Below are 19,830 nucleotides of genomic sequence, written 5' to 3'. Positions count from 1 at the left end.
CAACTACGTACCATTTATTTGGAGCATTAGCCAATTGGAGCCCTTCCTTTCTGCACAAGGCTAGCCTCTGATTATAACCATAGTTCAAAAGAAGGAAAACAAAAGAGTGAAGACCCAGGCTGTGATGAATTAAACCTTAGAATCTCCACAATTACAGTGGTCCATTTCAGAAGAATGAGACAATGAGTAGTTAGCTACAATCCACATAACAGTTGCAGTCCATTTTCATCAGTCACATATAAACTTGAGGTCACTGCCTACTTCACTTATAAACAAACAGCACATTTATCTTCATTAAAGGAATGCATTTCTTTCTTGTGATAATCTTGGATGCAATTTGCAACAAAAAGGGAAGTGCAGTCATTCACAAATCTCTACATCAACGAGGGCCTTTGCTGAGCAGACATTTTAATCAAACGTTACACCACCAGTATATCTTTCCTATAAAACCGCCCACAAACTCCCAAAATATGCACAGAGGAGGAATAAGAGCAGCAGAAACCAACAATGGCGCTCAGAACCAGGACAAGGAGGTTATCCTTAGATCTGATACAGAAGGCAGTATCGGACATATCGTCCGAAATGGGTATATCCAAGTACATGGATCTAAGGGTCCCCTCTCAGTCCACCATTATCAGTAACGATGTGAGAAGGGTAGAGTGCGAGTGCTGTGGCCTCTTTGAAGACTGCACTCGTGCCTACATCCGGCAAGTCAGGGCCCGGTTCTGTGGCAGGTGGGTGTGTGGGCTGTGTTCAGAGGCTGTCAGAGAGGAGTCTCAGAGGATTGGTACAGCACGGCATATTATATGGGAAGAAGCTCTACATGCTCACATGCAAATCTGTCAAAGGTTCAACAAATTCATCAGAGTGAACCCTGCCATGTCTCTTGCAGGTTCAATGACTCAAATTTTGAAGAAGAGCTCCAAGAGAAAGGAAGCTCTTAGTAATGAGGGAAGTAACAAGAAATCTGGTTCAAATTAATGATAACGACAACTGAGATGTTGCACCCATAAATGGTGCACGAAGGAGGACAGATGTAAGAATGTTTGTTTAGAGGTGTTTTGGCCCTTTTCTTTCTTCTTTTATTTTATTTTATTTTTTGCAATTATTCAGGACTTAATGCCGCAAAGGTGTTTTTTTAATCCTTGAATACTTTGTAAACTGACTTACTGACAGAGAAAAATAAGGGGTCAGTCATCCTTTTATGTTGCATCTGATAGAATAAATATTTAGCTTTTTTTTTTCTTCTAAATAAAGCTCAAATGTTCTTAATCTTCAGATAAAGCTCGCTGTTCTTTTGGTAGATAACTCTGTTCTCTCCTTGGTTAGCTAAAACGATGAAATGCTTCTGCATGAATAAACTTGAACCCAAGGTCCGATGCAAGAAACATATCTTCTAAAAGCAGAATTAAGACCAGTTTGTCATGGCTTCATTTCATTCTCTTTTATTTCTTATCGTTTTCTTTCTTTTTTTTTTCATTTTTCAAAACTAAGGTTTAGCTCATCACAGGGCATATGCTGCTGTATCACCCATACCAGGACAGATGCTGGACTGCTGGTTAATGAATCTGGTGATCAAATCCAACCACCTGCCTACCGAAAGGAAAAGAAAAAAAAAATGACCCAGTTTGGCTGCAAGTGGATGGGAATAATCTTGGTGAAAATGGCCACTATTTGGCAAAAATAGTGGGACAAGGCGTCATCAACTCTTTAGAATATTTATAAAACTTAGAGCCCAATTGACAAATCTTTTTGAGAAGATCTTCTTGTTAATTCTGACAGTCAAAAGACGCATTGAGTTCTTGACATAAAATCTGAACAGTCCGAAGACTGTTTGGAAAACACATGTCTTTCGATGCATTGTTTTGGATCTTTCCGCATGAGATTAAAACACAAAAGATGTGAGAGACTTCATTTGGAGCTTCCCGAAATCAGCTCAAAATGGGTATCGCGCATCTTTTCGACATCCCATCTTTTGACGGTTAGATTTTTTGTGTGCCAAATAGAAATAAACCGATTTTCAGTCTTCCCAACTTATAAACAGCTGAAAGATTGCACGAAAAGATACGCCACATGGGCCTTTAACCAATGAAAGAAAGATCATCCCAATCTGGACAACTGGGCGCTAAATTATGAGACTAGATCTACTCACAGGAGCCCTACCCACACATACCCACATCTCACTACCATCTCCCCATAAATGGTACCAAAGATGTTCTCAATGTACAGTAGGGTAGGTGTTGGTAGGATTCCCGTGGGCAGTAGATCTTAATTGTTAAATTATAGCCTCCGGATATTTTCAATACATTTTAGTGTATAACCCATGATCCAGCGACTGGATTGAATGAGTCAAATGACAGTTCAAACAATTCAATCATCCGCGATGAATTGAAAACATTTATTTGACCTAACCAAAGGGGCCGTTGACGTAGTTAAACTAAATGCAAGTATTATGGATTTGAATCTGAGTTCACATCTGCCCCCATAGAACGGGCCCCAAAAACGCCCCACATGCACATCTCAGCGTGCATTGAGAACATCTCCCGTGCTTGTCATTGGGAGATGTTCCCAATACACGGGATGTGCTATGGGACGTTTTTGGGGCACTTTCTGTTAGGGGGGCAGATGTGAATTCTTTGAATCCAACGGCACTACAATTGCGATGAATGTCTTTTAAAGAGTTTTTCCAAAAATAAGTTATGGCTAGGAGATCATAGCACGAATAAAAGGAATCCAGATGTCTCCTCCCAACAATCCACACTGCTCATGCATGACAGGTCTCAATGTTAATGGACTCCATTCTTATGGTGAGATGTGCAGACATGTTGGGACGTGCTAGGACAGTTTTAAGTTGGGAGGAGATCCCAACTCAAATGGCAGGTTGCCACGTATAAAAAATAGAAATGCCACTGGTCTACAACTAAATTACAGGCATACCCTTCTAAATCGATTATAACTTAGATGACAAAAATAACTTACTTCAAAGTTCATACGGGGGTAACAGATCTAGATGACCCTAGTTTCTTAACTAACCATTGTTGATAAAAACAACCACTTGGCCGGGCCTATGGAATTAAAGCAACGGCTCACTTAGAGTGGTTCCCATTAAATCTCATGGTAAGATTATGAATCTATTAATGGGGATGCATTTTCAAAAATAATAATAATTATTATTATTATCATTATATCATCTAAAATCAGATAGAGTTTTACATCTAAGAACTATCAATTGCTCTCTCAATTTTTTTCACATATCTGATGAATTTCCTATAAACTGGGTTAAAATATTTAGGATTAGGGTTATGACGGCATCAGAACCGGAGATCCTTGAATTAGGATTCTTTCTCCATCTTCATCTCTTTTTACAGTATTTAGATAATAATAATAGGGATGCAAATGGGGCATGCTGGACTGGGTTTAAGCTCAATCCAGACCCAACCTTAAGAATTGGGCATAATGTCTGAACCCAATGTGAAGCCTGAACTGTACAACTTAGGGCCAGCCCAAAATGAAATTTAATGCACTCGGGTTGGTCAATCGGCCTACATTAAAATTTAACAAAGATCTGTATATATAAGCACACATATTCATACATTCATATATGCATATATGCATGGTTTATCAAAATAAAATGCCTATATGTATGTAATGTGTACATAGGCAGGTCGGGCTTGGGTTAGAATAAGGTAGGGCCAAGCTCAGGCAAGTTTGAGTTATCTAAGGGCCAGGCCTAGGCCCAGCCTAAAAAAACTGGGGCCTAAGCCCAGCCCAAAAAAACTGGGGCCTAAGCCCAGCCCAAAGCCCTAAAGTCCAAACCCAACCCATGTAAAATTGTGGGCTGGATCTATCAGAGCTCAAGTTGAGCCGACCCAAGCTGCACCCATATCTATTAAGATAATTAAGACCGTGACCAAAGCTTCTACCTTTTCGTTATCACATAGTGATCAAGGTGATGATCCTCATGATTATGGGTTTTGGATTTTTAGATATTTTTAAATGGACTCTAGCCCGTCAGTTGGGCTTGGATTGGAACCAAAACTTGCGCAACAAAAGATGCCATTAGCGTTTGAAATATGTTTTTGGCTAACCCTTCTTTCTTCAAATGCTTAAACACGGTGACAGAGAATAGAAAGGAGATTCCGGAAAATACTTGGCTCCTACCCCTTGGAGGACGTGTCCAATCAAAGGCATTTTATACAATAAATTTAAGTTAAGATATAGGGTTAGGGTTTAAGTATTTAGGGATTTAAGTTTTAGGTTTCATGGGTTCAAATTTAGATTTTAGGGTTTAAGGGTTTAGAGATTAGATTTTTGGGTTAGTGTTAGGATTTGGGTTTAGGTTTCAAGGTTTAAATCTAAAAATCAAGAGATGGTAGAGAACATGTCCTCCAAAGGCCTGTGTTCATTTTACCCACGTAAAATGGGTAAATTTATCCTATTATATTTTATTAATTTTACTCCGTCAAAAAATTATCCTCCTCGGAGATGGGGTAGTGAAAATAACTTAGGGCCCACAGCTTAAAAAAAAAACAAAAGAACGCGGTAAAACAGGTCAACAGTAACCAACTTTCCTGCTGACTAACTTCCCTACCGATTTCCCAAAAAACAAACGTGGCCAAAGGGGTAGGAGACAAGTATTGCCCGGAGATTCCTGAAACTTGGCGCATGGAAGGAGGTTAAAGTGGTCCCATTTGTTAACACGATTTTGTGTCATCCTAGCAGTCTGCCATGTGGAGAAAAGAGTCATAGTCCTCTAGAATAGATTTGAATGTCTAGTTGTGGTTTGTTTGCCTAGCCTAGATAGGAGAGACTCCGACCTAGAGATATTCCCAGCCTTGTGTTTATCAATAGCTTTTACTTATCCATAAGATTTTATTCATTGCTTACAGTATTAGAACTGCTTCTTTATGAGAGGATCGTATTTGGTCTCAGATTTCCAAGAAGGATCCAACTGTTTTGAATCCATGATTCTCTGGAAGAGGTCCATTTCCTGGCCTGATGGAAATTATCACGTCCAAACCTGAAACAAGTAACAGAATATAAAAATATCGATAGATGTAGCAACCAAGAATATAAAATGGTAAAGATCGTTCTCCTTTCCCCCACCAAAAGAAAATTGTGAATGATACCAAAGATTTTTTTACATTTTAGACTCTGAAAACTACCCTATTACAAAACTAAATAACAGAATTCTGGAAACAATTGCTAAGAAATAATCAATTCCACCAGTATATTACCTGCTTCCTTTGCAGCGATGGCCTCTTGATAGACATCTGTTATAAATAAGACCTCTGATGGATTATCCACTCCTACTGACTGGGAGATCTCAAAGTAACTGCGTGATTCTCTTTTGTTTCTGCACATGGAAGTATAGGATAAAATTAGAAACCAAGTCTAGAATTATCAATTGTAAGCCTTCTTAAATCTGGGGAATACATTTAGCAAACCAACCCTATAGTGGTATCGAAGAATCCACATAAATATTTTCTCAAGTCCCCATAATTTGAATTGCCAAAGATAAGTCTCTGAGCCTCCCTGCTACCACTAGAATATATGTACACCTGAAGACAAGAGTAGTTGTAATTACTAGAGTAAGAATAAACGGGATCTCATTTATGCACACTTCAAAAAAGAACATATTTGAAACTATAAACACTAGTTGAAATAGAAAAGTGAGCTTGTTACAAAAGGCATTCATCTCAAGTTCTACTCCAACTTTTGTGTTAAAGAAACAATGCAACAGCATCAATCAGATGATAGAGCTTGAGTCAGGGTTGCCAAGCTAAATATTGAACATGTAGAAATGTTAGAACCAGATTAAAAAATAAAACGTTTCAGAAAACAGAGAATAAATTAAGAAGAAAAGATCATCAACTACATCTCCATCAAGGTTTCAACTGGATCTCAGGTTGGTGTAACTGCAGACAGATACGAGAATATATAAGGTTAATGCCCCACAAAATGCACAAGGCATATGCATCATAAGTGCAATTCGTAGATTGATGCTTGGTTTTTCTGCTCAAGTACCCGTGGAACATTTCGTTTTCTCATTGGATACCCATAACTTGATCCAACTATTTCTTAAATAAGTGTTTTTCAGATGAGGGAAATGTTATCAATGATGCCATTTTATGTATAGAAAAGCAGGTTCTTGTTTCCAGATAGAGATATAGATATAGAATGAACAAGAGGTCACAAGAGATGCAGCAATCATACGGAAAACATTGAAAATTTAAAATGCCCAAGTATGATCCATATGGACAGGGACACCAACACAGATATGGAATTGGGATACAACTCTCCTTTTCCAGAGATCCAGAACACAGATGCAGATAGAGGTATCCCATGCAATATGCTTATCCATGCTTTTTACATCTAGTTACAGATACAGATAATGACAGAAAAAAGGATATGGGAAATGGGGATAAAGCTATCCATTTCCAAGGATCCTGGACACAGATATAGGTGTAGGTATCTAACTTAATATGCTTGTATTATGCTTTTATATCTACTGTTTGTAGCTAAGAGACACTTCTTAATGTTTATATCTTGCAAGAATTATTGAATTTCTATCACATAAATGTTTTATATAGTATGTTTTTCTAAAACATAATTCCAAAAGTGTTAATGCCATAAAATATACTTTAGAAGTCTCGATGCAGAATCAGTTCACTAGGCATATAAAGTTATATGGTATAAAGTGTACTATAGAAGTGTCAATCCAGAGCTGTATTGGATATGTATTGCGTCCAGAACCAACATAATAAGCACATACATAGGAATCTGGGTATCCTAATATTAAAGTGCCCATTCACTGTCCAGTGTCAAATCAGAGTAATATGCCAATGAACGTACTAATGCAAGTGTCAATCAGTGTTGTATTGGGTATGTATTATGTCCAGCACCAGTATAATACAGACATACATAGGTATCTGGGTATCCTAGATCCTAGTATTGAAATGGCCATGCAGTGCCCAGTGTCATATTGGGTATGTTATATAAAGCATGGGTACACTAACATGTATTACCCATGCATCACTACTGAAAATGCAAATGGATGCAGTTCCCATTGGACAAAATGAATTAAACCCTTGAAGCATGTTTATCCAAGGAATGACCATATGGAACAAGGTAAGCAATGTACAGACCATTTTTGTAGGAGAACAAAAGAATCATTTATCAATAACTTGTGCTTGTAGGTGTGGCTAGAAAATAAGGTTTCATGTGTAACCAAATAAAGCAAGGTTGCAGGGTGTTTTTTTTTTCACCTTTTTGTTAAGAAATTGGTAGATAGTGTCATAATAATGATAGCATCCTATGCAGATACAAGTACTACAAAAATAGAGAGTCAACCATAAACGTTGAAACCATAAATCTTTATAATTTCAAGTTGCGAAGAGCTTCCATTTATTAAATTGCATAATGATCCACTTGCAGTTGAACTAAAAGAATTTAATGGAAATGTGTAACCTTAATGCCTGAAGCATGCCACTTCTCAAGAGCTTCTGGTACATCATCAAAAACTACTCCCTTCAGTTCATTATTTTGAAATCCAGTCCGCCAGATATGACCCTGCATAAGTAAATTTTTTTAAAAAGGATAGGTTCCTAGAAGACCTTCATGTTCAGGCAAGTATTCTTTTCTTCTTACCTGCAGTTGCTTCAGAGCAGTAACTTTCCTGTCAGCCTTAATCATTGCTCCAACATTAGAAACCAAAGATCTAATGATCTCCTCTTTCCCTGCATCATCAGGTGGGATAGGCACAGCACCAATAACACCTTGCTTCAAGTCATCCTTAATCTGTATAAGATGTTAAACCCATTTAGAATCCATTATTGTAAATTTAAAACAACCGATGAATCTTTCACATAACACAACCAATATTCTGTAGCCTATAACTTCACACTAAATACACCCTTTGAGGAATTTACAACCATACTTAGGACATCAGGATTTGTGCAAAACAAATCTCATGGAACATGAGCGAACAAATTTAACAATAAAATCAATGCAAAACAATCTTTGGAAAAAAAGAGGAGCAAGTCTAGACTTGTTTGTTATTTTTATTTTTTTGGAAAGCATCAGAAAAGTTATTTGTGAGTATTTGAGTCATCCTTTTTTCTCAGAAGGTAAGGAGCATCATGAAGTAGTTCTGTAGTTGCAAGCAAAAAATGGAAGGCATGTAAACTAGTCATTCTCTTCTGAATCAAAAACCTCAATGGTATAACAGGATTGAAACTTAGATGAGGAGATTGGTGTTTAAGTGGGAAGTTGAATCATCATAATCCGTTTGTTGGCCTCCCTCCAAAAACAAAAGGAAATAATATTATTCTGTTTATTTATGCTCCTAAAAGCCTTCTTTATTAAAGATGTAGGATCTTGAGAAAGTGACCTATTAGCCCACTTTCAACATACTTGCTATTATTAGAAGGAATGCATTAGAGATATCAATTGGTGCCTTGAAAACGATGGACAAATGGTATCACAGATGTAATTTGCTTATGAGATTTCCTCCCACTTGTGTCCAGCCATTTTGTGAGCGTTGGTTGAATAAACGATTAGCTCTTTAACTTGGGTCCATGTTGGCCTCTAACTATACACAAATATAGATATACTTGAATATTTAGCACGAAGTCTAATTAAAATATATTTGTTGATGATGCAAAATTCAAAGATTGCAAAGATGGATTAGAGAATGGCAGCAATAGCAGTCTGGGCCCTGGGGACTTAGAGGCCTAATAGAGAAGACAAAGACAAGAGAAGCTTCAGCACAAGTGTCATGCCTTTAGTCAAAGCTGCATGCAAGTGAAGATCAAGCAAGAACCCTGGAAAATGACTAGTTTATAAAATCTGATTTTCCTATGTATAAAATGACTAAGAAAAAAAAATTGTCAAGAAACTTAAGGTGTTTCATCAGACATGTAACTGGCTGTTAAAAGGACTCCAGAAAGGAGAAACCTAAGGAGATGTCACTACCAAATAGAAATTTTAAATTCTGATTTTCATACATAGAAAATTTGGTCTGTTAAGTTGTAAATGGATCACGACTGCATTTACTCCCCTTAAAGAAGACACTATTTTTCTTTCACTTCTAGTGGCCAGAAAGGCAGAAAGTAGTTCAAGGCAAAGTCCATCATTGTAAACCACAGCAGTCTTCTTTAATTCTTTATTTTTGTTAATTCCCCCAATCTTATCTTTATATAGAATTAGGATATTCACTTGTTAATTCATCACCCTACATCAATTGTTTATCCTTCCCTAGGACCCCAAACAGCTTTGTTGGTTCACCCATTTGTTAATGATTTTCCCCATGATCCCTTAGCTTAACAATGCCTAAGATTTTTCAGAAGAACATTAAAGGCTTAAACCCAACTCTAATAGTTTTGACTGTTTAGATTTCCTTACTTTATTGTTGATTCCCAATAAAAAAAATAGTAGTTGTACCCTACTACATCAGGTCCCACACTTATAGGACAAACTAACCCATCATACATCACCCTTTTAGTAGTTTCTTTTTGCTGTTTCCATTTGATAACTACCAAAATAGGTGCTGAAAGTGGAATTCTGAAAAGATTCTGAACTTAAAAATTACTTGAGTCTGGGGGTATTGTTGGTATATAATAAAATTTTTATAGCTAAAATAATCAACTCGATGCATGTGCTTCATCATTCAGCAACACAATGCTGAAATGCTGAATGAGACATTTTTTATTTGGAAACTTTTCAGGTTTCAACATTCTGTTGGAGCTCCTATATCATCAGTTGTCAAACACCAGTGAAGGAACAAGTAGGAAAAAGGCTGACAGGAAATTCTAACAATCTCCATAATCATATACAAAGCAGTGGTCCGCCAGCACATCCTCACTTCTAACAGGTATCTAATATCTGTTAACAAATCTAGAGTTAACAAATGAGAACAAGGAACAATCTGGCCAGTACATTATAATGCTAATAATAACAGAAGAACAAAATTCATAAAATAAATAGTGCAAAAGAAATATAGCTGCTACCTTTTGGGCTCTTCTTGTATAAAGAATCCATTGTTAAGGGTCTTCTTGTCCCAGTTATTTATGTGTAACACGAAGCTTTTTACAAAAGACTCGTAAAGTAAAAGGCAATAATGAGATCAACAGAACCTTACTTGAGCTCGCAGCAACTTAATATCATATTGAGTTTCTTCAGTTTCATATGTTGCTGTTAAATGCTTCCCCACGTTATCTCGGGCATAGGGGAAAAGAGCATCCATAACAAATGATATAGGAGTGGTTGTCCCTTCAATGTCAAGAACAATACAACGCTGCATAAAACCAGCAAGATATTGAAGCATAGCTCAATTTCAATTGTATCAAACAATTGCTAAACCAATCAGGCAAGGATTCCTCAAGTTGTCCATTAAACCATGAATTTAATCATCATTAATCAACAAACCCCCAAATAGAAATAACTAAAGAGCTCAAAAGGATAAAAAAGAACAGAAAAGAAAATTTGTGAACCTGAGATCCTTTATGTATCTAAACTGAAAAGGATAGCTTCCAAAACTTACTCTTGATGGTTCAGGTAAGTGGTTTAAAATCATAGTCCCTGCCTTCACAGCTATGTTTGTGTTCCTTTCAGCACCCGAAACTCTATGATATGGACCATAATTTGGGGTGGACCTGTCCAGTCCCAACTGATTAAGTTTGATAGCAGCATAAAAAAGAAACACAGAACAAAATATGTTAGATGATGAAATCATATGTAAATATGATGTTCCAAAACATCCCAAAAGAAACACAGAACAAAAATAGAAAATGGAAATAGTAACAACATAAACAACATCAAATGCATATATTTCCAGAGACACCATATTGGCTACAATTTTTGTTAAAAAAAACAGACGATACCAACAGTTATCATGGCATTAGAGTATATCATATTCAGTGATGAAAATCAGTACCATTGCATTAGAACAATGTTTATGAAGACTGCTTTCCAGAAACTGTTAAAATGATAATAGATCATCTGATAAACAAAAAAAAGGTAGTAATTTTCATAATTTGGTGTTGCCTTGAACAATAAAAAAAAATACAAAACCCCAAGATCGACATAGTGTCAAAGAACCCAAAAAGACCAAGTACAAAATTCATATTACAGTTAAAAGTAAAGGGAATTGCTGAATAAAATGATTTCACTTTCATTTATCATCAAATTCGTTTACTGTATATCGAATTAATCTAGATATTATACAGAATTATGTTCCACTGTATGTCTTGAGGGAAAAGGCTAATTGAATGAATAGTTCCCAATATGCTTATGGTTGGTTTATGGTAATTGATAATAACGTCAGGACCTGACATAGTTTCAATGGTCTCAAAAACAATACATGTGATGCAGGAGCTGAAGAGTCAAAATTGGAATTTTATGAAATTTTATGTATTTCTGTATTTTTGGACAGTAGGGGTATTTTTGTCATTTTTCAATTTTCTGTGGGGTCCAATGATAGGGTTTATTTCCCTAGTTATAGTTTGTTTATGTTTAAAATTTCAGTCATTGCATAAGTAGGACTAGAATTATTGAGTCTTCTTTGAATTGAAGTAGGATATGACAGCTTAGTTTGAGTCCTAGTAGGATTATTGAGTCTAACAGTTTGACTCCTAAGACTATTATGAGTCTAACAGTTTGACTACTAGGATTATTATGAGTTTAGAGTCTATAAATATGTATGGACGTATTACACAAAAGAATGAAATATATTGAATTTTCTTCAACTTATGCTAACCATGGTGAGTGATTCCCATGCCCTAGAGTGATTCTAGGCTCCTTGTGAGTGGTTCCAGGTATTTTCTCTCTTATTCCTTCAAGAATCCATTACAGCCATCAACAGCCATAAAATTCTGATCAAGAAAACCATTCAGCATTCTCTCTAAGGGCTAGAACTGAGCTGGTCCTACATCAACATGACATAGCTTGAAATAGTGATTCCTCAAGCCATGCCGTATGTTCCTTCAAAATTGTCAGTTGGATATCCTATTATTTTCTTTTGGTGCATTAGCACCACAGTTGTAATATAGAGTACATAGATATGTCCAAAAACAAGAATTATGTGTTTCTAATCTCAATGAACAATCTCTTAGAGTGGCACACCATAAGGTAAAATATTCTGCAACTAGAAGAATACAGGCAGCAATGGAAGATCAAATGCAGACATAGAGAGGGCAATAACTAAACTAAAACAAATATGAGAAAAAATAAGTGTGGCTGCCAATGGTAATTTTCAAAGTGCTGAATTACTTGAAACTCCTTAGAGAACGGAGTTAGCATTGTTGCAAGACAAGAGTCTACTCCATGACTGTGGATAACAGCCCCAGCATTAGGCATCTCATAAGCCTCGAAGGGAATAAAAGATTTAGGTTATTACTTGATAGGCGACAATGAACATTTAGAGAAATAATAATAAACTTTCTTGTCTAGACAACATGACTGCATTCTACATGAATCTTACAACACAGAATGGAAATTGCATAGACCACAAGAACAAAAGAAATGAAAGACCATAATATCTAGGATTCAAGGTGAATTACTAAAATCATATAAAAGTCCATACGCCCCACTTATGAAAGAAACAACACACAAGGAAAAAAATTCCAACCAAGATCATGTTTCCGTATTGAAGGAAAAAATAACAAATCAAAGAGCTTATTCTTTAACTGATAACAAATCAAAGAGATAATTCTTTAACACTAGCATTATGGAGACCTCCTGGCAAGGATTTCCTAAATAAACAGATAACTTCTACGTAATGTGCCGTTCTAGTGTTCCGGCTATGATTCACATCCTCATGTAAAATCAGTCATTGACTTCCAACCACCTATTTTGAACCGCAGCTAAAAATCACGAACATTTCATAGCCATTGGTGTTTTTCTAATTCACAATGATATGCTCACGAATCTCAAAACTAATATATGCAATGAGGTCCAATAAAACAGAGCATTGCGATCATATTCTAGGCTCCCATTACGAATCCCAAATTGGAAATTGGAATAACACCGAAAACAATTACATAATAAATAAATAAATGAAGTAAAGGCAGGGAAACTGGATACCTTGATGAAGAGGGAAGCACACTCCGAACATTTGGGAGGCTTATGGGGATAAGGCTTCGGAAAAGGAACCTTGAGAACAGACCCACCTGGTGAAAGCACATACATGTCTTCAGGAACCATTCTTTCCTTCTGAACACCTACGCATTCATTCAAAGCAAATCAGAACACATCGTCTAATAGATAAAAAGAAAATATACTCTTCATTTACAGAAGAAGATAATGACAGCAGTACCAGAAGAGGGGGACATGACAATGAACTGTTGGGGCTTAGGAATGGAGTCATCATGGACCTTGATGGCGATGCTACCTCCAGTGCCCGAGGTCCACCCAAGTGTGTAGAATTGGCGGCGCAGCTCCGACACCAATGCCCTCGTCTCCTGTGAAACCCCGTTCACAACTGCAGCTGATGCTGCCGCCATTTTTGTGCGCTCTTTCTTCTGGCAAGAGAAGCTTTAGGTTCAAAGAACTGGCAAACTCCTCTCCGTCTCTCTGCGTATAGTGCGTATAGGCTAGAGTGAACGAGAAAGAAACGCTTTTCCAACTTCCAAGTCTCACCAGTTACCATGCATGAAGAGGCAGTGGATGCTTAACGGTTTGCTACATAGTGTGTTTTGTGGCCTGCATGACTGCATTTATCCCGACTTACGATTTTGTTTGGGCGACAGAAATCATCCCATCAAGAAGGGTCCAATTGCGGGAATTCATATCTGCCCCCACAGAATGCGCCCCCAAAAACGCCTCACATGCACATCTCAGCGCGCATTGAGAACAGTGTTCGAATCAGCGACCCCAAAAACGTCCCACACAATATGACAATAAGCCCTCGCCACATGTCCTCTCACACGCTTCTCACTTTGAGTTCGTGCAAACTAACGGGACGTCCGTTAACTTGTCCCGTTACTCCGAAAGACCGCGTGCCCTCCGGCCTCCGTTCCCTCTCTTCTCTCGTCCTTTCTGTTCGTGTAACCCTCTGCCTGAACCCTCCACCTCCTCTTCCATCCTCGGCGCCGACGCCGACGACCACTCCGGCGAAGACCGTCCTTCTTATCTCCTCTATTCACATTTTAATTTTTTTCAAGACAAAATCAGCGGCGACCACCCGACCATTGTTCAAGTGCGTTTTTTTTTTCTTTCATTCTCGTTTATTTTATTTTTATTTTTATTTTGTATTTTTCTCCAACCTGTGCTATGAATGCGAATCTAAAATTTTTTATGATGTATTTGGCTCCAGATATGTTGCGGTTGATGTTGCACCTGAGGTTAAGGTTAAATGGATTCCTGAGAATTGTAACCAATAGAGGATTACAGGAGACGACTACTGAATGCTCAATAAAATAATGGAGATCAACTGCAATGAAATGAAACAATTCATGTATTATTTCGCATGTCAACAATTCCAAGTTACTATAAACTTCAAGCACTAGATGTGGACTAAACTTGGTTAGAAATGCACAAAACATGCATGAATAACTGTTGCGGGAAAAATAAAAAAATAATAATAATCAAAGAAATTACACACCCGTTAAAAAAAAATCATTACAGTGTAAAATCCCCTAATGTCTTATTGTCTTATGCGCTCGTCAAAATAGCACTGGTTGGAGAAAAATACAAAATAAAAATAAAATAAACGACAATGAAGATAAAAAAATGCACCTGAACAATGGTCGGGTGGTTGCCGGTGAGCCTTTCCTTCTATGGTTTTGTCTTGAAAAAGAAAAAGTTAAAATGTGAACAGAAGAGATGAGAAAAACGTCATCGGCGGAACGGTTTCCGGAGGAACGGTCGTCGCCGGAATAAGCGTCGGCATCGGCGCCGGGATGGAAGAGTTACACGAACAGGAAGGTTGATAGAAGAGAGGGAACAGAGGGCATGCGATATTCTGGAGTAAGGGAACAAAGTAACGGACGTCTCGTTGGGAGGAAGCGGGATCTGCTCCTCAATAGCGGGCGCCTCACAGGCACATTTACTGTGCATTGAGAACATCATAATAATCAATAAGTACGTGAGGTGAGATGTTGTCAATGCGTAGTAGGATGTACCCGTGAGGCGCCAGGTGTGAGGAGCAGATCCGGTCTTGGGAGATGCACGTGAAAGGACACTCGCGTGAGGTGCAGATTCAAACTGTGGAGGGCATCTTCGTGTTTTGGGTGCATTCTGTGGAATAGATTTGAGCTCCAATTGGGATTTACAGACATGTATTGTCTCTTAGTACCAAGGTCACCAAACAGTGAAACAGGAAGCAATCCTTATGCTTGGGTGTTTAATAGGAAATCGGATTTGATGGTCACAAAAGTGTACTCATAGCTCTTTTCAACGGTGCAGTGGGAACATCTCCTCTTGAATAAAAGAATACAATTATTGAGATATTCTAAATGCATGGCCAGTAAGGGTTGAATTTATCCTCTTTTAATCCTATGATTTTAGGCCTTTTTATAGTCTATTCCCCCTCATAATTTTTTATTGATTTCCCAAATATATTTATTCCCTTCCCCATAAAAACCATCCCTTTGAATTGGGAATCTTCCTTCCCCACTGACAATGGCCGGAATTGTATGAACACATTAGGATTTCTGAGGGGGATTGGACCATAAAAGCCCCCCTTTTAAACTAAATCAATATCATCGGGTTTTGCAAATTTTCATGCCAAAATCAATTGCTTATTTTTATAATATATTATAAATAAAATGTAATATATATATATATATATATATATATATATATATATAGGAAGAGGAACCTAACCATAACTCATAAGCTAAAATCAATTGGTAGGCAACAGAAATGTCTGGCATAGACCCCTCTGTCATAACTCATAGGCTAAATGTTGACCCTTTAGTCAAATCAGTCTGATAGAGGAAGAGGAACCTAGCCCAAGAGCGATGAAGAATAGTATATGAGGTCGGGAAGTTCTTCGCAGTAGATTTTGTTAGAGAGGTCCAATACCTGAGCTAGATTGCCAACCCAATGCTTGTGAAGAAAGCCAACGGCAAGTAGCGCATGTGCGTCGACAACACTAACCTCAACTAAGCCTACCCAAAGGATAGCTTCCCACTCCCTAGAATTGACCACTTGGTGGACGCGACCTCGAAGTTCAAGTTGTTAAGTTTCATGGATGCATACTTTGGCTATAACCAAATCCAGATGGATCTGACCAATGAAAAAAAAAGAATGCTTGTATTGTTATAATGTTATATATCCTTTGGTCTAAAAAATGCAGGAGCAACCTACCAACCCCTTTTAAATAAAGTTTTTTCTGTTTTAATTGGAAATAAAATTGAAGCCTATATTGATGATATGGTAGTGAAAACCTAGTTTTTAATTTTTTTTATTTTTTATCTTAATTGCATTTTTTTAATTCTAAGAAAATACAACATGAAACTCAACCCAAATAAGTGTGTCTTTGGGGTCACGCCGGGCAGGTTCCTCGGTTGGGCAATGCCTTTCATTCTTTAGGACCATAAAAAATAAATAAATAAATAAATAAAAAACCAAGACTTCGAGTGGACTAAAGAGTACTAGCTTGCATTTGACAAGTTCAAGAGGTACCTCAGTTCACTACCTTTGCTAACCAAGCTGGAACCCAGGGATGAGCTCAAACTCTACCTCTCTACAAGTGACAATGTGGTTAGCTCAGTCCTAACCCGAGAGGTAAACAGAGTGTAGTAACCAATCTACTACATGAGTAAAGTCCTGCATGCCACAGAGACTAGGTACCCAAACATTGAAAATTTGGCCTTCTCGCTAGTACTAGCAGCTCGAAAGTTGCATCCTTACTTTTAGGCCCATACTGTCGTGGTCTTAACCAATCAACCCCTAAAGCAAGTCTTCCAGAAGCCTGAGGTCTTAGGTAGGTTGACAAAATGGGTAATTGAGCTCAATGAGTACAACATTCAGTTCAAGACCACACCTAGCGATCGAGGCACAAATCTTGGTTGACTTCATCGTCGAGTGCATGTTTAGCACGCCAACCCCTGAAGTTGTCGAGCTCATGACCAGATCGAAGGCGTCAACCAGTGTGGAACCCGACCTGACTTGTGACAATGAGCCCTAGATCCTCCATGTGGATGGCTCGTCCAACCAACGTAGGAGCAGAGATGGACTAATACTCCATGGACCTAATGAGCTAAAGCTGGAGTACGCTCTCCAATTCGTGTTTCAAGCATCAAACAATGAAGCTGAGTATGATACGCTCATAACTAGGCTATCGTTAGTGAAGGATGTCAACACGAAACATCTTGTGGTGTATAGCAACTTGCAGCTAGTGGTGAACCACGTGAATGGCAGTATGAAGCCCAGGAGCTCACCATGTCAACCTACCTGGACAATGTTAGGGAATTCTTGCCCGTCTTCCACTCTTGGTACATCCAGCAAGTGCCAAGGTCCAAGAACACCAAAGCCGATGCACTCTCGAAGTTGGCCGATGCAATGAACACTATGAAGAGAACGGTCTACATTGAAGACCTACAATGACCTAGCATAGAAAGGGTGGAAGAAGAGGTCGCTCCAGTTTTGGCTACAAAGTTGAGGTGGATGGATCCGCTCATTGACTATCTGCACCACGGAACCTTACCTACATAGTGTAATGTAGCTCGAAGGGTGGAGCAATAGTCAGTTTGCTATGTAATCATAGGCTAGCAACTGTATTGCAAGTCATTCATGCTCCCCTACCTACGCAGCTTGCATCCAACTAAAGTGAGTTAGGTGCTATGCGAGATCCACAAAGGTCTCTGTAGAGGACACCTAGGGGGCAGGGCACTCTCTTAGAAGGCGTTATGGCAAGGCTATTACTACCCCACGATGAAGACAGACACACTAAATTAGATCGGAAGTGCAACTAGTGCCAACAACATGCCAACATACCACACCAACCTACTGTCGACCTGAGATACTTTACCAACTCGTGGCCATTTTCATAGTAGGGGATATATATCCTTAGTCCCTTTCCACCTTCGACCGGGTAGAGGAAGTTCTTGGTCATCATAGTTGACTTCTTTATGAAGTGGGTGGAAGTCAAGCCGCTAGTATCCATTATAACTCGGAATGTGTAGAACTTTTTTTGAATGAGCATTGTCCCCAATGTACTAATTTCGAACAATAGGAAACAATTCAAAAACATTAAGTTCTAAAATTGGTGTGCCAAGATGGAAATCCAATAAAGTTTTCACCTCAATGGTCCATCCCTAAGCAAATGGTTAGGCCGAAGTGACGAATAGGGTGATTCCCCATGGACTCAAAGCTTGGCTCTCCCAAGCTAAGGGTTCGTGGGTGGAAAAGTTGCCCAATGTCCTTTGGGCTTACCGAACTACTATCAAGACGGCAACCAGGGAAACTCCTTTCAACTTAACATATAGGACAGAAGTTGTCATTCCAACCGAAATCGAGGTGGCAACCTTGCGGTCCAAGATGTACAATGAGGAGGCTAGTGAGGATGAGCTACGGACTAATCTTGACATGGTGGAAGAAGTCCGTGGCTTAACCTATATTCAGATTGCAACATACCAACAACAACTAACTCGGTATTATAACGCCCGAGTTAAGAGACGCTAATTTCGAGTTGGCAACCATGTACTCAAGAAGGCTATGGTACCTGAACTTGGCATGGAAAGCTAGGTCCGAATTGAGAAGGCCCCTACAGAGTTCTCAAGGTGATTGATGAGGATACGTACAAGCTCGAAACATTGGAGGGAGGTAGGTACCCCATGTGTGGAATGTCGACAACTTAAGAAGGTATTATTTATGAAAAGTTTGGAAGTTTTGAGCTACGACCGCTAAAACTACAAAATTTCACCAAATGTGAAAATGAGATTGCCCGCCTTGGTGACCTGGTCTAGCCGATCTATGCTAGTAGCACTTCAGCTAAGTTGTACACAAGGGGAAGCCAAACTACTTTTAGCTCTAAGGCCCCCTATGCTGACCTTGGAATATGTCAACAATTCAACAACTTGGCATCATTTTGTCTTAGCCAAAATTATTTCTAGTCGCTTTGGCACCTAGGCAACTCATGCATCTCATCACCTTGGTAACATCAGATGTTGTTTTGACACCTAGCCTATTTTCTAGTAATTGAAAACACAAGGCAAGAAAGAGAGGCACAATATATGCAAAAGTCGATTCCATTAGATAGAAGAAGGGAAGAGTACATTGCTACTCAAAAAAAAATTAAAGAAATTGAGATTGGAGGATTAGCATACAACATATATACATCGGGTCCAAGAAAAGAGGCAAAAGTCAGACATTCCGGGGCTCGTTTGCCCCCACACCTTCCACACTGGCATCGGTTCCACTGTCTGCACCACCTCCAACCATATCGACCTCATCTTCCTCTTCCTCAGAATTAGGCTCTTGATCGACCTGACCCATCATCTCATTGGTGCACACCGAGGACTTTAACTTGTTGAAGTCAAACTCCAAGCACACCGAAGCCACTAGCATCCGACACAGTTTGAATCCCTAGCAAAAGGCACTAAACCCAAACTCCTCCCTTTCCTAGAAGAAGTTAGGCGAAGTCTTGAACTCTTCAACTACATATACCTCGGTAACATGGACGTCGTCGAGAAACTTGGACTGTTGCTCGGTGAGTTGGGCCTCCTTTTCTCGTAACTTTTGGTCCTTACACTCAAGCTCCGTGGTGGAGTTGCATTTCTTCCAAGCTTAGAGTTCCATCATTTTCGTTGGATCTAGTTTATTGAGGGTGTCATTGATGAAGCCAATCTTGTTCTTGGTCCAAAGTGTGTTTTCAATGGCTCG

At 38.7% G+C, this 19,830-nt stretch overlaps 2 protein-coding genes across 6 annotated transcripts; one reads left to right on the top strand and one right to left on the bottom strand.

Annotated features, from left to right (window-relative positions):
• The first annotated feature begins 507 nt into the window (after window positions 1-507).
• On the top strand, window positions 508-981 carry LOC148869558 (uncharacterized). Its single transcript, XM_088969919.1, has one exon. The coding sequence runs from the start codon at window positions 508-510 to the stop codon at window positions 979-981; it is 474 nt and encodes a 157-aa protein (XP_088826045.1).
• A 3,750-nt stretch (window positions 982-4,731) lies between these two features.
• On the bottom strand, window positions 4,732-15,055 carry LOC148869557 (putative bifunctional methylthioribulose-1-phosphate dehydratase/enolase-phosphatase E1 1). 5 transcript variants are annotated; one of them, XM_088971788.1, is made up of 10 exons: window positions 14,737-15,055; window positions 13,316-14,431; window positions 13,084-13,220; window positions 10,544-10,655; window positions 10,142-10,297; window positions 7,651-7,800; window positions 7,471-7,572; window positions 5,452-5,561; window positions 5,238-5,356; window positions 4,732-5,020 (listed from the first exon to the last, which is right to left on the bottom strand). In XM_088971788.1, the coding sequence occupies exons 2-10, from the start codon at window positions 13,367-13,369 to the stop codon at window positions 4,929-4,931; spliced, it is 1,032 nt and encodes a 343-aa protein (XP_088827914.1). In that variant the 5' UTR covers window positions 13,370-14,431; window positions 14,737-15,055; the 3' UTR covers window positions 4,732-4,928. The 5 variants fall into 5 exon arrangements, with proteins under 5 accessions (XP_088827914.1, XP_088827911.1, XP_088827912.1 ...); XM_088971785.1 differs by having other exon boundaries at window positions 10,544-10,669; window positions 14,737-15,053; XM_088971786.1 differs by having other exon boundaries at window positions 10,544-10,669; window positions 13,316-14,361; window positions 14,737-15,053.
• Between the last annotated feature and the right edge of the window lie 4,775 nt (window positions 15,056-19,830).

This window comes from Nelumbo lutea, chromosome 2 (genome assembly GCF_056320005.1).
Source record: "Nelumbo lutea isolate HS-2025 chromosome 2, American lotus-T2T, whole genome shotgun sequence".
Lineage (NCBI taxonomy): Eukaryota > Viridiplantae > Streptophyta > Magnoliopsida > Proteales > Nelumbonaceae > Nelumbo > Nelumbo lutea.
This window is presented reverse-complemented; position numbering and strand designations above follow the sequence as displayed.

Coding starts and splice junctions, on each gene's coding strand:
- LOC148869557 (XM_088971785.1), bottom strand. CDS start 13,502: ATGGCGGCAGCATCAGCTGCAGTTGTGAACGGGGTTTCACAGGAGACG. Junction 7,801..10,141: donor TTAAGTTGCTGCGAGCTCAA/GTAAGGTTCTGT, acceptor CATCTTATACAG/ATTAAGGATGACTTGAAGCA. Junction 7,573..7,650: donor CTGCTCTGAAGCAACTGCAG/GTAAGAAGAAAA, acceptor TTACTTATGCAG/GGTCATATCTGGCGGACTGG.
- LOC148869558 (XM_088969919.1), top strand. CDS start 508: ATGGCGCTCAGAACCAGGACAAGGAGGTTATCCTTAGATCTGATACAG.